The sequence below is a fragment of the Phalacrocorax carbo genome, chromosome 23 (genome assembly GCF_963921805.1).
Source record: "Phalacrocorax carbo chromosome 23, bPhaCar2.1, whole genome shotgun sequence".
NCBI lineage: Eukaryota > Metazoa > Chordata > Aves > Suliformes > Phalacrocoracidae > Phalacrocorax > Phalacrocorax carbo.
The window spans coordinates 4831631-4846303 of record NC_087535.1 but is presented as its reverse complement, the minus strand read 5'-3'; the positions used below and the strand labels follow the sequence as shown (position 1 = coordinate 4846303).

The 14673-nt window shown below is 55.8% G+C and overlaps 1 protein-coding gene across 1 annotated transcript in view; it reads left to right on the top strand.

The window, feature by feature from the left end:
• Positions 1-9659, top strand: part of LRRN2 (leucine rich repeat neuronal 2) — a 36594-nt gene extending 26935 nt beyond the window's left edge. The window contains exon 2 of the mRNA XM_064472031.1: positions 3172-9659. Within this exon, the coding sequence (XP_064328101.1) occupies positions 3416-5542 (2127 nt within the window). The 5' untranslated portion in view covers positions 3172-3415 and the 3' untranslated portion in view covers positions 5543-9659. The remainder of the gene's footprint in view (positions 1-3171) is intronic.
• Positions 9660-14673: the final 5014 nt, after the last annotated feature.

Below are 14673 nucleotides of genomic sequence, written 5' to 3'. Positions count from 1 at the left end.
CACCCGGCTCCCTGCTGTCACTCTCGCCGCACCACAGCCCACGCTGAGGAAGAGACCAAAATAGCAGCCGGGGGCTGCCAGTGCTGGAGGGGATCGCGGGACCCATGGCCTCGCTGGAGCCCAGCCTGGCTACCGAGGGGGTCCCTGTCCCCGGCAGACCCTCCAGCAACCCACGTCCCCTCTGGTCCATGCTGTCCCCCTTCCTCTCTGGTTTTACCAAGGCTCCCATTATCCAGGGCAGCATCTTCCCACCACCTGCAAAGGCAGCAAATCAGTCTGTCTTTGCGAGATGAAATCTGGGCTCCCTGGGAGACACCACTTAGCCTCCCAACTTCAGCCACGTCTCGAGCCTGATCTCTCCATTTGTTAGCCTCAAATCTGGGTCCCTCCGCTTTTCTGTCTTGTTCGGTGCCCTGCATCTGTTTGGGGGAAAACAAGGGCTTTTGGGGCACATTCAGTGCTTTGGTGCTGCTGGCGAGTTGCAGATGGATGGGGCGGGTGGGAGTTTGGGGTACGTGTGTGCACATGAGTCCCTGCTAAGTTGCACACGGAGAATCGATGTTCCCCTGTGTGACCCCCCTCAAGGCTTGGGTGTCCCCTGGGCCGGCTCTCCCGGGACCCCCGTCCCTCACCCTCACCAGCCCTGGCTCCCTCACCGACTCCCCTGGCTGGCAGGGATGCAGCTCTGTGGGGGAAGGCTTTTGAACCCAAATATTAAACCAATAGAAGTAAAACCGTGGCCGCGGGAGCTGCGGGACTGCCTGGTCCATCCCACCATCCATCTTTGGTACAGCGCAATAAAAAGCTAAATGAGTTTGCATGCAACCTGCAGGCTGCTTCGGTGCCTAATTAAGAAATAATGAGCTTGACTTCACTAGGTAACGGATAAAAGACAAACAGTGGGCTCCTGCCCCCTCCTTCCCCATCTCCCCCCCACCCCACGGCTGAACGGCAGGGACCCGTGGTGCGGGTCCCCAAGGCGTCGCTCCTGTTGCAGGGAGCAGGGCTGTCGCGGCAGAGGGGGGCCAGGTCTGTCCCTCGCGAGGACTGTCCTCCCCGGGGTTTGTACCCCGCAGCAGGGACCACACGCTGCCGATGCCCGCCCTGTTCCGTTTGCTCCGCGCCACTTGAAACCAGGAATTACGAGGTTTAGTACCCAGGGTTTCCAAAAACGGACATTTTTCTGCAAGCTCTGACCCTATTACTTATACAAACACCTGGACTGTTACAGCATCATCTTGTGTGCAAGGCTTTCCACAGCCACCAGTGCTGCAACCTTGTCCTGTGCTGGGCAAAAGCGATAAAACCCAGTTACAGGCACAAACCCTGTAGCGATACCAGCAAAGCTGGGGAGTCTCCTCTGTAAAATGGAGTTTGAAACAAAGTGTTTTTTCTGGGTTCTTTTTCACAGCCTTAAGGAAATAAAAAACATTCCTCCATATTATTTTTTAAAGGAGAAAAGATTCTATATTTTAACGGATGGAGAGATTTATAGTCACAGAAATGCCTGTGCACTTAAAAAGAAAGATGAGGGTCCATCAGAAGGATGCAGAAATCAATACAGCCTTCCTCTTCTTTAATGCTTTTTCTCCAGGAGATGGTTTAAAAGCCAGTGCCCTTACAGCAGGCAAGAAGGGAAGTGTGCGGGATCAATTCTGGAGCAAGGCTTGGATGAGTCGAAGCTGAATAAACTTTGGTTGGAAGCCCTTTACAGGGAGAACAGGGGGTGATAAAATAGAGCTGCTTGGAGAGGAGCTTTCTTTTCCCACTCTGGCTGCTTTTTAATGTTTTTTCCTGCTGCGCGAGACTCTTTTAGGATGGGGAAAAACCTTCAGGCTTGGTTTGATTTGTCTGAGAGCTGTAGCAAATCACAAAATCAAAAGTGGGGTGGTGGCCTGCTCCGGCTCCTCCGAACCCCACGGCCAGCTGGGGAGAGGGGCAGGGAGATGCCGGGGGGCTCACGCCCACCCCAGCCCCTCACTGGATGCCCCACCAAGGAACCCCCGAGCCCTCTTCCCCAGAAAGGGGCTAAGGCCAAGGTTGCACTGAGCGTGATGGGGGTTAAGGGGCTTCTGTATTCCCCAGGAGCTTGTAATGAGCCCAGTCAGGGTTTCCTGCTCCCAGGGAATTGCCCCCACCCAGGGCCAGTGCTTTAGAGAGAGCTGGGGGGGAGGGGAGGGGAGGGTAGAGGAGGAGAGGAGAGGAGAGGAGAGGAGAGGAGAGGAGAGGAGAGGAGAGGAGAGGAGAGGAGAGGAGAGGAGAGGAGAGGAGAGGAGAGGAGAGGAGAGGAGAGGAGAGGAGAGGAGAGGAGAGGAGAGGAGAGGAGAGGAGAGGAGAGGAGAGGAGAGGAGAGGAGAGGAGAGGAGAGGAGAGGAGAGGAGAGGAGAGGAGAGGAGAGGAGAGGAGAGGAGAGGCGAGGAGAGGAGAGGAGAGGAGAGGAGAGGAGAGGAGAGGAGAGGAGAGGAGAGGAGAGGAGAGGAGAGGAAGGTTGGTGTTGGGGGTTGTGCTTATTTGTGTCCTGCTCTTTCCCTAAAAGCTTGGCTTTCTGCCCAGCATCAGCCCTCTGGGACGCCAATGCCCCTCCCCAGTACTGGCTACTTTAGGCCTGAGTCTGTGTGGAGGTCCGTCTGCTCACTGCTTTGCTAGCGTAGAAATAAAAGGGATGAGATGGGTCTGGGATTACCTGTTCCAGTGCAAAGCTGAGCCTGTGGTGCCTGTGTTGCTGCAGGGCTTCTGCAAGAGATGCCAAGAAACAGGTCTGTGCTCAGGGATGTGTTTCTTCTGTAAGCCCAGCTGGGGACAAACATGTTAGGGGTTTGCAAATAGAGCTGGAGCTCCTGGATGGGGGCACTTGGTGCTGGGGAGGACAATGGGCAAAAAGTAAAGTCCTGAGAGCCTTGAGGGAAGTCACCCCCATGGAGATTTTCTCTTCATGGCATCTGCAGCTCCAGCTCTGCTCATGGGAGAGCCTTTGAGCCAGGCTGGACCAAGGCCCATGGGCTGCTGGTGGCCCTGGGCAGAGCATCTGTGGGCTAATTACACTCCGGACCTCTTGGGCTGGGAGAGAGCTGTTAATGCTACAGATGCAAAACAGATTAAACTCTGACACACTTGTTTTTGCCATATGCATGAGGTTTCCTCTAACACAACTTATTGTCTGGCCTCTTTCAGGAATGACCTTGAGGAGGAACCCAAAGGATGCAGCAAAGTACAAAAATGAATCATTTGGGGAGGAAGAAAAGACGAAGCTCTGACTGAAGGCACCAGCCCTGGTCGTGGGTGTTATGTGCTCTCGGCAAGGGGGCCCAGGCAGGGCAGCTGGCGGCAGCGGCTGATCGGTGCCAGGGGCTCGCATGGAGCATCTTCTCCAGCGGATGCCGCCCCCACCCAGCTGTCGCCCCATGCCCTGCTCCGGATGCGCCCTGTGAGCCTTTCCTGCCTGGGAGGAAGCCGGTCCCACCAGCTGAAAATGAGACACTTCCAAACCAGCTCGTTTCTGCTCTGCGTGGTGGCCGCCACTGCCATCCCCATCGTGCCCTGGAAGGTCAAATGCCCGCCGCAGTGCGTCTGCCAGATCAGGCCGTGGTACACTCCCCGCTCGGTGTACCGGGAGGCTGCCACAGTGGACTGCAATGACTTGTTCATCTCTGCCGTGCCAGAAGACCTGCCGGAGGGGACCCAGACCCTGCTCTTGCAAAGCAACAATATCGCCAGGCTTGAGCAGAGTGAGCTGGATTATCTCAGAAACCTCTCAGAGCTGGACCTGTCACAGAACAGCTTCTCCGATGTCTGGGACTTTGGCCTGAAGAGCATGCCCCAGCTGCTCAGTCTGCACCTGGAGGAGAACCAGTTGGCTGAGCTGCCCGATGGCAGCTTTCCTGGGCTGGGCAATCTGCAGGAGCTCTACCTGAACCACAACCAGCTCCACAGGATCGCTCCCCGCGCCTTCTCCGGCCTTGGCAGCTTGCTGCGCCTCCACCTCAACTCCAACCTCCTGAGGACAGTTGATAGCCGCTGGTTCCAGATGCTCCCCAGCCTGGAGATCCTCATGATCGGAGGCAACAGGGTGGATGCGATCCTGGATATGAATTTCAGGCCCCTGTCAAACCTGCGGAGTTTGGTTTTGGCTGGGATGAACTTGAGGGAGATTTCGGACTATGCGCTGGAAGGGCTGCGGAGCCTGGAGAGTCTCTCTTTCTATGACAACAAGCTCGTGAACGTCCCCAAGAGGGCGCTGCAGCAAGTTCCTGGCCTGAAGTTCCTGGATCTGAACAAAAACCCGTTACAGAGGGTCAAGCAAAGCGATTTCACAAACATGCTGCACCTCAAAGAGCTGGGGCTCAACAACATGGAGGAGCTGGTGTCCATAGATCAGTTTGCCTTGATCAACCTCCCCGAGCTGACCAAGCTAGATGTGACCAACAACCCCAAGCTGTCTTTTATCCACCCCAACGCATTCCACCACCTTCCCCAACTGGAAACCCTCATGCTCAACAACAACGCCCTAAGTGCCTTGCATAAGCAGACGGTCGAGTCCCTGCCCAACCTGCAGGAGATCAGCATCCACAGCAACCCCATCCGCTGTGACTGCGTCATCCGCTGGGTCAACAGCACGGAAAACCACATCCGCTTCATTGAGCCCCAGTCCATGCTGTGTGCCGAGCCCCCCGACCTGAAGAGGAGGCACATTCGGGATGTCCCCTTCCGGGAGATGACGGACCGCTGCCTGCCTCTCATCTCCACCAAGAGCTTCCCCTCCCACTTAGAGGTGGCAGATGGTGACAATGTCTCCTTGCATTGCCGAGCTCTGGCAGAGCCAGACCCAGAGATCTACTGGGTCACTCCTTCGGGGGTGAAGCTGATCCCCTACACAGAAGATGGGCCGTACAAGGTGCACCCCGAAGGGACACTAGAGATTCATGGGATCTCGGCTCAGGAGGCCGGGCTGTACACGTGCGTGGCTCACAACCTCCTCGGGGCAGACACCAAGAGCGTCAGCATGATGGTCAACCACTCCTTCCCGCTCAGCGAGGACAGCCTGGAGCTGGTGGTGGCAGATGTCCAGGCCTACCACATCCTGGTTGCCTGGAAGCCGCATCTCAACACCATCTCTTCCAACCTCACCTGGTCCAGCTTCTTGCTTAGCTCCAACTTGGACATGACCAACATGGCCCGGATCCCCATGGGAACCCACATGTACAACATCACCCGGCTCCACCAGAACACGGAGTACTGGGCTTGCCTCCACGTGGCCTTTGTAGACTTGCAGGCCAAGGTGGCTTGCGTGAACGCCAGGACTAAAGAGGCTGCCCACCACTACTGGCTCCTGGAGGGCAGGCAGAGCCTCCTGACGGTGCTGGTTCTCGGTCTCCTGCTCCTTGCCGCCAGCCTCGTAGCTCGCTACGGTGTCGGGGGGGAGCTGCTCCGGGGTGCCACGGCCGTGCGCGTGGTCTATCCCCCCCTCGCCCAGCCCTGGGCTCAGGGGCAGCGCGGGGGGCACCTCCTGGCCGTGGAGGTGCAAGCAGCCCCCCTAGACTGCTGAAGGCTGACACGCTGGTGGGGCTGACTTTGGGGTGGGGAGGGAGAAACTATTTTTTACCAAAAAAACCCCGCTAAACTACAAAACTGAACAACAAAAAAAGAGAATTTCATGGACTTGACCCAGAGTCAAAGCGGTGTGGCAGACGGAGAGGAGCACAGCTGGCCACAGGGCTTGCAGAGCCTCTTCGCGGTCCTGGCAGGGTCTGGATCCACGCGTAGGGTCTGGATCTGTGCATGGCTCCCCAGAGCACCCGCTGGGCAGCCGGGGGGGCTCGGAGGGGCCCTAGCCTGAGGGGGACGATGCCCCAAGCGGTCGAAGAGCCATACAGATGATCAGCAGATCACCCTTTCCCCACGTCCCCCTGGCACCATGAGACACCCCAGCAGTGTCAGCTCTGTTGCTGGACAGTCTCTGTTTTGGAAACACAAAAAAGGCCTTTCCCTTTGGGATACATGTTCTTTTTTTGTTTCTTTTCGGTTGGGTTGTTATTTTTTTTTGAGCACTCAGATAATCAGCCAGAAACCCACCCCCAGCACCTTCCCGCTGCCCTGTTGTTTGCTCACTGCTGTCAGCTGGAGGGAAGCAGAGGGGAAAAAGAAGGGGCTTTGGGCAAAAGAAATAGAAATTACAACGGTGACACATCTCTTAATTGGCATCCCTGCAGGACTGGCCGGCTTCTGCCAGAGCTGATTAGATCCTGTATCCCACAAGCGCAATCTCAAGGCTATTTTGTAAACTTTTGTGGATAATGGTAAAAAAGAAAAGAGGAAAAATGGGAAGAAAAGGGAGAGGAAGTTCTTGCTTTTCTGTTTTTGTATAAAAAAAGAAAAAAGGAAATCCTTTGTATACTGGTGTGCAGCTGGAGGGCTTTGTGGTAGGAACACCTTGCTTCGGATGCAGGAGGGGCTGGGGGGCTCTGCAGGACAGTCCCTGTGTGACAGCAGCCCCCCTACACGCCCTGTGCATCGCTGGGCACGTGGCCGGAGGAGAAGGGGGGTGCAAAACCTGCTCTCCTGGGCTGGCTCTGCTTCTTTCTCTGATAAGCAGTTAAAATTGCAACTGAAAGGGAGTGGCGGGCAGCACCAGTCCCCCTGGGTTGTGCCAAACCAAGGGATGTGGCAAACCCAAACCAGTAAGGCTTGAAGGAGCCCTTCCCCTCCTGCTCGATGAGCACTGATGCTGCTGGTGATGTTCCCCTCCCTGGCTAACATGAACAAGCCATCCCTTTGCTTGGGCCTAAACCTAATCCCTGCTTGTCAGAGGTAAGGACTTTGGGGTCAGTTTAACTGCAGCCCCAAGCAAAATGTGCCTTTACCAACACACAGACAGACACGGCCCCAGGACACCCTGGTGCAGCCCGTGGGGTGGGCATGGGTGCAGCCAGAGCCTGGCCGGCACCTTGCTTCGGGGTCCTTAGGGAAAAGACCAAGAATAAACATCCCAGCCAGACCTGAGGGGCTGACGGGGTAACCGGTACCCCGAGACGTGGTGTCTCCGTGTAGACATGGTGCCCCCTCAGGTGGAGCCGGTTGTGCCAGCGCAATTGCTGTGTGCACGGGGCTTTGAAGGCAGCAGAAAACCTTGACATAGTAAAAAGCTGTTTGAACTTCTCATTCATCTTCCAGCCAAGGCAAGATGGTTCCCCACTGGATAAGCTCCACGCTCAGCCAGGCACACCAAACGGCTTCTGCGCCTTCACCGGGTAATTATTTCGGAGGGTAATGGCTCTCCCCGGTCCCTGTTCAGCACACCACCGCCGCTCACCAAAGCGCTTCAGCATGTGTTCAGGACCTAGCAAGATCTCCAGGGGCCCTAAGCACAAGCTGAAAGTTAAGTGCATGTTTAAATACTTTGCTGAATTAGAGCTGTGATCTGCTTTGAATATTCAGCTGCGGAGCCCCAGCCCCCCCACTCCGCTCAGGTGTGCAACCATCAGTGTTTGCAGACTCAGGGCCTGAAAGAGCCTTTCTCCTCTGCCTTTTGTGCAGCAGGGAAACTCAAACGCAAAATAAATTCCCTGTGGTTCAGCTAAATCGGTGCTGGAACATGTGGAAATAGCTGCTGAGAAATTTCCCCGGTGTAAACGCGTCCCTGAATCAATCCTGCTCATCCCTGCGATGCCTGGGCTAAGCCCTGGGCAGCGCCTGCATCTCCCGCCCCATCTGCCATCCCACTCCCTGCAAAAATCATCAGACCCCAGAAAAAGCAAGGACCGAGCCCCTTAAAGGCTGTAATTTTGTAGATGTAAAGAAAAAGCCGCTTTGATGACAGTTATCGTGGCTGCTGCCACCACGCTGGGACGGGAGGTGAAGGTTCAGCCGCTGCCTGAATTGTCTGCTCTCCCCCAAAGCGATGCCTGTGAACCAGAGATTCAAATGCAAGATACATGCAATTAATTTGATTTCCTTTGAAACCGGAGTGACTCAAGGAGCTCTCTGCAGCACACCCGAGAGAGGCACCCACCACCGCAGGACTCATTTCCCAGTGGGTCCCCTGCACCGAGTGTCCCTGGGTGGGTGCTCCAGCCCAGGCTCCCCATGGGAGCTGGGTGGCCAAATCACCCCCCCAATGCCCCAGAACGGGTCCTTTCCTGTGAGCCACTCCTATCCCCTCCCTTCCTCCGAGGGCATCAGCTGAGAGCACCGTGGGTGGCTCATACACTATTTATTGTTGTTATTTATTATTAAAGCACCAACCAGCTTTTCCTGGGCGCTGTGCTGGAGAAAGTGCTCCATAAACTGTTCCCTGTCCCACGCCTGGATGGGGCACGTGGAGGTGGAGCAGCTGCAGGCAGAGCCTCGCCAGCATCGACCCCTGTCATCCAGGGGGACAAGGTCCCATCTGCTTGGAGACCCTTCCTCCTACAGAGGCCACAACCCAGTGCACCCAGGGCAGGAGGCGGAATGAAAGCCAGCCCTTGCTGGAGGAGGCAGGGGAGAGCCAAGCGTCTCACGCCAGCCCCGCAGCACGTTTCACCCTCCGCATCTTGCAGCCTCCAGCACAGTTTGCTGGGGGGAGCATCCCTGGCTGCCGCCCTCCCCACAGCACCGAGCCCTCCACGGACGGGAGCGGTGCTCACCCTCTGCATCAGGAGGTTTCTGGCCAAAAATGAACCTCAGCATGTGAATTATAGCGGCTGCAAAGTTTTACAGGGCTCGTGATCGGAACTTACAGCTTGTCCTCTGCCCGGAGGCTGGGTTCTGCACCTAGGGAGGCTTGCTAGTGTGCACGACGGTTATTTTGGGGTGCCAGGCAGGGGGAATGGGGCCTTTCAGGCACTGTAAAATCTAATTGCATCTGAAGTTCCCTTCAAGGGGGAGCAGCCCCGGGCACTGAGGTGGGCTCACTCTGCAAGGTCTCATCTCCCAGCCCAGAGAGCAAGGATGGGGCAGGAAGCAGAGATATTTCCAAAGGGGGAAGGTAGTGTCTGACCCAGGATGCTCTCGACTAGAGGGCTTTTTAATCTGCCGCCCAAGGGCATGGCAACAGCCAGGGCAACTCAAATGAGAAACAAGCTATTCAGATTTTTTTAAGCAGCAGAAATAATTAACCACTGAAACAGCCTTACCAGTAGCAGGAGGCATCAGTCTCCGTTTCCGAGCACCACACAGGGATGCGGCTCTCAAAGAGATGCTCTAGTAAACAGGGTCCTAAATTTCTCAAACCCAAGAGACTGTCACCAATACCCAACAGCCCTCCTGCCTACTGAGCCCAGGGGTGCTGGGGGCCCAATAGGGTGGGGGGCGTGAGCAGGGGTGCCCTCCACCACCCCCCGAGGCCACCCTCCCCATCCCTCTGGGATGTCAAAGGCTTGTTTAGGAAATGCTTCTCCTCCAGCCTGTCCCATCAGGTTTCACCCCCAGGCACGGGTTTCTCTCCCATAAACCACTCTTTCTTAGCTGTTCATCAGGTTTAATTTATCTTTTTTTTTTATCACCTTCACTTTGAGGATAGCAGTAAAAATCATCATTTCTGCTTCTTCTGCCTTCTACCCCCCCCTTCCTCAGTGCAAACAGCATCATGGATCTCATATGCAACTGAGCTTCTCTCAACAAAGCCAACAGAGAACACTGCGTGCCAGGCTCTATTTTAAGCACCTAATAAAACTGATTTTTGGAGTGGCTCCATCATTGTGTCCTTCTTTTGCAGAGCCCTGGCACCTGCCGAGGGCCCTGGGGTGGAGACGCCCCGTTCTCAGTGCCCATCACTGGGTGGCAGGGCTGGCTGGCTGCCTCCCTGCCTGCACCAAAGGCTTTCAGGCTCTGGGAGGAGCGTGACAGGCACATATTTATTAGTTCGTTAGAGAATCAAAGCAGGCCTCTCCTCCTCTCTCCAGCACTTCCTCAAAAATGATTTAAATTAAAACACCTGACCTCTCTGGGAAATGTCAGCGGTGTTATCCATATGCATGATGCCATTATGATGAAGCAGGTGCAGCTTTCAAAACCTTTAGGAAAACCTACTTGTCAATCTCCAGGGCAAACAGCTCTCCTTCCAAATGCCTCATCACTTCTCCCCCTCCCTCCTTTACCGCTGATCTACAGGTGAGGGAACTGAGGCAGGGACCCCCTTCATGACTTATGGTCCTTGGTCCCTTTTCCCCTTCCAAGCACATGCTGGGGACAGGAGACAAGCACTTCTTTGGCCTTTTACCCAGAAGTCACCAAAAAAAGGGAGAAGAAGCGAAGGCAGGAGTCACGGAGGCGAAATGATTGCAGCTCATTTATTTCCCATCGCCTTTTCCAGCCTTTCAGAGCTGAAGCAGCTCCTGCCCCCTGCCAGAGCAGCCCGGCCGGCCCAAGTAAATGGATTCAGCTGCGCTCAAGTGGGCAATTGAGGCTAAAATCAGGCTGATGGAAAGCAGCAGGGCAGGAGAGGTGGCACGAGGTCAGTTTGGAGCTGTCTGAGGTTAGAAAAGTGCTGATCTCTCCAGGGGCTGGTTTGTAATTAACTGCTCTGCCTGCTTTCCCAGCCTGGGCTGGCTGCTCGCGGCTCTCACCTTCCCTCTCCCCCAGCAGCGTTTTGGGAAGCCCAGCTCCCTTCCCAGCACCGGCTGCTCTCCTGGTGGCCGAGCCATCTGCGGGGGATGCTGCTCTGAACGAGACCGTAGGTTGAATTTGTCCCATGGTGCAGGGGTCTCTGGAGGAGCGAGGAATGGGGGATGCACAGCAGTGCCATCACAGGAGGTATCAGTGGTGCCAACAGACCGCGGATGCTGCCGGTCCTGGTGAGAGAGGGGTGCTCGCTGCTGGCCCCTGGGTCTGCCTGTGCCAGACAGGCTTAAATAATTTATTAAGGAACTGGTGTGCACCTGGGTGGCACTTTGGGGTGCTCGGGGTCTGACCCCACAGCGAGTGAGGGAGGCTGCGGCCACCCCAGGACAAGGGGCAGAGCACCCTGCTCCTATCCTGGGCTCTGCTCCTGGTACCCGCGCTGGTACCAAGTTATCCTGGAACCACATTAAATCTTAATTAGGTGGGGGAAGGGGAAAAATTGATTTTTGGATTTGCACGTGGCTAAATGGGAAGAGAGCTGAGAGGGGGGAAGGCAGGCAGGGCTCGCACTGATGGGGGATGAATATTAATAGGGAATACCAAGCCCAGCTCGGCGGTGGCAGGAGCAGGCAGCAAGTGCGGGAACCAGTGGGGATGTTGTGGGGTGAGCAGGGCCCTTCTCGAAGAGGCTCGTGGCCAGGGGCTCTCCCCAGGGCTGGATGAGGCCCCGGGGATCATAAGGTGTTGGCAGGGACTCAGCTGCGTCAGCAAGATATGGGGACACGTGGCGGGGGGGCAAAAGCTCTCACCTCCGCAATGAGAGACAGCGAAAATGGTTAAAAGCAACAGCAAAAATAACCAAATAAGAGGGGGGGTCTGCACTGTCACCGTGTACCTGGGTCCTGCGGAAAACCTCCGGAGAGCTGGTGATTTCTAGTGTGAATACCAAACAGCTTTGATCTTTGCCAATCCTTTCTAAATCTTGAACAGTGTCTTGTAAATCTTTAATTACAAGAAAATTGCAACCTTAACGGTGAACACACAAACTGCATTGATAAATATTTAAAATTGCCACAGCGACAGATCTGAGGGGATTAAGAAGAGATATATTGGAGTGGCAGTTATTAAACACTAGATCCCAGTAAATGTTACCGAGCAGATAAATAATGCAGGTCCCTGACAGCCGCTCAGCTGCTGACAAGGCTGGGGGAAACGGCTGCTTTGTGGGGGGGAGGCCGGCGATGCTGAGCCCGCGGCTCTTCCCAAAAAGCCCAAGGTGGTGGGGGCAAAAGCAGGGGCAGGGGAAGCATTTTCTTTCCTGCCTGGAAATAAAAAGCAGCGTGCGTTGCAGCGGTGCCCAGCAGCTGAGGAAGGGCCGGGAGCCGCGGGTGTCTCTCGACCCCTCAGCTCAACAGCTTGCCTGGAAATCCCGCCGCTTCCTCTGCCAAACACGCATTGCGTGCCTGCGGCGGTGCTGAGCTCGGTGCGTGCGGGGGGCTGCAGCTCCCCCGGCTCCTTCCCGCGCGTCCCTCCGGCGCCCGGGCTGGGCTTCGCTCCCCTGCTGCGCCGCCGAGCTCCTGCCCGCCGCTTTGTTCCTCCTGCTTGGCCCCGTCCGCCTCCCTTGCCTTTCTCTGTAAGTTTTGAGGTCACCGACTAAATTTCCATTATTAAATTTCCAGCTAGCATTAAAAATTTATTAGTTCACTAAAGGTAACTAGCAAAAAGTTCATTATTCCTAATAGCCCAGGCTTCACTCACATGGAGGGACGATGCTCAAAGCATGAATTAGCCCAGCAACCTTCCCAATAAAATATTGATCTAAAAAAGTTGGTTAATTATAAATATTACAGCAGAGTGATTAGAAAGTCCCCTGCTTCTGCCTGTTTAGCCGTCAGCCGCCCTGTCCTAACGTGGCCTGAGGACGGGCACCGGCTCTGCCTGGCAGACCACTGTCCTCCGGTCCCTCAGACCAGAGCTGTGGTGGGAGCGGTGCCTGTCCCGGTGCAGCCCAGCATCGCCGCGTCCCTGCCGCAGGGCTGTCCCCAGCTCCCCCCCCGCCATCCAGCATCCTGGGGGAAGCCAAAGCCCAGAGACCCCCCCCAGAGACACGTGTTGGCTCCTCGCACCCTGCTGCTTTGGGGCTCAGCCTTGCGTGGATGAAGCCAGGCGCTGCGGGGCGAGCGCGTATGCGACGGTGTGGTTTAGATCCAATTGATGGTGTGCTCTGCTGAACTACGATAACGAAGCACTCGGAAATCTAACAAGGGGGGGGCTGCTTTGTTGGCCCTGCAGAAGTGCTAATGCCCACCTAGTAAATCTTTAATTGAAAGTGGAAGGGAACTGGGAGGCCTACCAGTACAGAGAAAACAGTAAATATTTAATTTGGGCACAGTGATTACACAAACAAGGTTAAGGGAAAGGGGGGAGAAGATGGATAAAAGTGGCATCTATAGAACATTAAATCCAGATAAAGTCACCAAGGAGATAAATAAAATATCCCCTTCTGCAAAGGCAGAATAAACTGCTTCCTCCAGAGAGCTGCGCACAGCTTGCGGGGCGCACTGGGAGGGCAGCCGGGCGGGCACCGGCTCTCTGCCCTGGCATCCCTGGACCGACCATGGCTGCGCTGGGACGCCTGCGAGGGGGAGAATGAGGAAAAAAAAAAGGGGAACCCAAAAATGAGGGTTTGCAGCTGGAGATTCAGCTCAGCTCCATGGTGGGCGTGGAGGGGAAGCCCCTCGCAGAGCCCAGTGAAGCTCAGTGGGGCTGGAGGCAGGCGAGGGTGAGCAAGGCTGCGCCCACCCCTCCAACACGGACAGCGGGTGCCCAGTGGGAGCCCCCCCACCCTTCCCAGTAGCCCCCCACGCTTGTCAGACAAAACCCTGCTTTCAGATAAAACCCACAGTACCTCCCCAAGCACATGGGGAGCAAGAGGGACTCGAAAGCACGTGCAGAATCGGGGCTGGGGAGGGTACCCGAACGCTTCCACCATTAAGCCCGCTCTGGGTCGGCAACCCCTGGCTCCCCCCCAGGGCGCGGCAGCGCAGGGTTAACGGCGAGGGACGGCGCGGGCTCTGCCCACGCTCCCCGGCTTCTGTAGCAGCTGATCGATGGCAAACTGTTTCTGGACTTGTGTTTTCAGCCAGAGCAATGTATTCTCTGTGCGTTCGGTTGTTGTGGGGTTTGTTTATAGTTTAAAGGCCCGACTGCAACACGTTGTATGTCTGGGTATAAGCAGAAAACGGAGTTTTGCAAGCCAGGCTCAGAGGTAAGGGTGCTCCCTCACGATGAAGCAAGCGATGCTTTATACCGAGTAACACCCGGCGCTCGAAGGGCTGCGTCCGCGCCGGTTACAATCCCTTCTGCTAACGGCAACGAGTATTGTAGCAAGGTAACTAGCTTGCTCACGCGTTCTTCTTTGTGATATTGATTTTAAGGAGAACATGGTTTCCAAAGCAAAATAACAATAGCTAGCACTTGTAAAGCTGTTCTCCCGCTCAAAGCAATATGCAAACATTTACATGCCGTTTAAAGCACCTCGCTAAATCACTGCGGTAAATAATCCTTCCTGATTTACCGTTGGCTGAACTAGAGGATGCTGCAGTGGGAGGATGTCTCCGGTGCTGCGTGGGGAAAGCGCAAGTCCTTGGTGGGCATCAGGGCTCGGCTCCCCTCCGAGGTAGGGCGCTGCCGCCTCGTTAAACAGAGCTACAAAGGCAGAGCGCAGAGAGCCTGCTCTGGCTTTCCAGAAACAAAAGGTACGTGCGGACCTAAAGGCCCCCCCATCCTCTGCGCAGGCGCTTCCCTCCGCTTCCCCAGACCCCATCGACTCGGGGGTCTCACGCTGGTTCCTCTTAATCCCCGTTCAGACCCGCCGCTGGGACTGTGGCGGGATTGGGACTAGTTTCCAACTGTGCGGCCGTTTCAATCTTCAAATCGATGAGGCTTTAGGTACTAAAAGCCGGATTTTATCTTAAAACCACCATTTTTTTGTGCGCTGGCAGCTCACAGCTGCGCGGCTCAGCCTGCTTTGCTGGCGAGGTTTCGCACCGCCTGCCTCCCCGCCACAGCAAGCGCCAGCTGGAGACCCCAGACAGACCTTCCGGGGGTCTCCCAGCCCGCGCTGGTGGCGGGGCC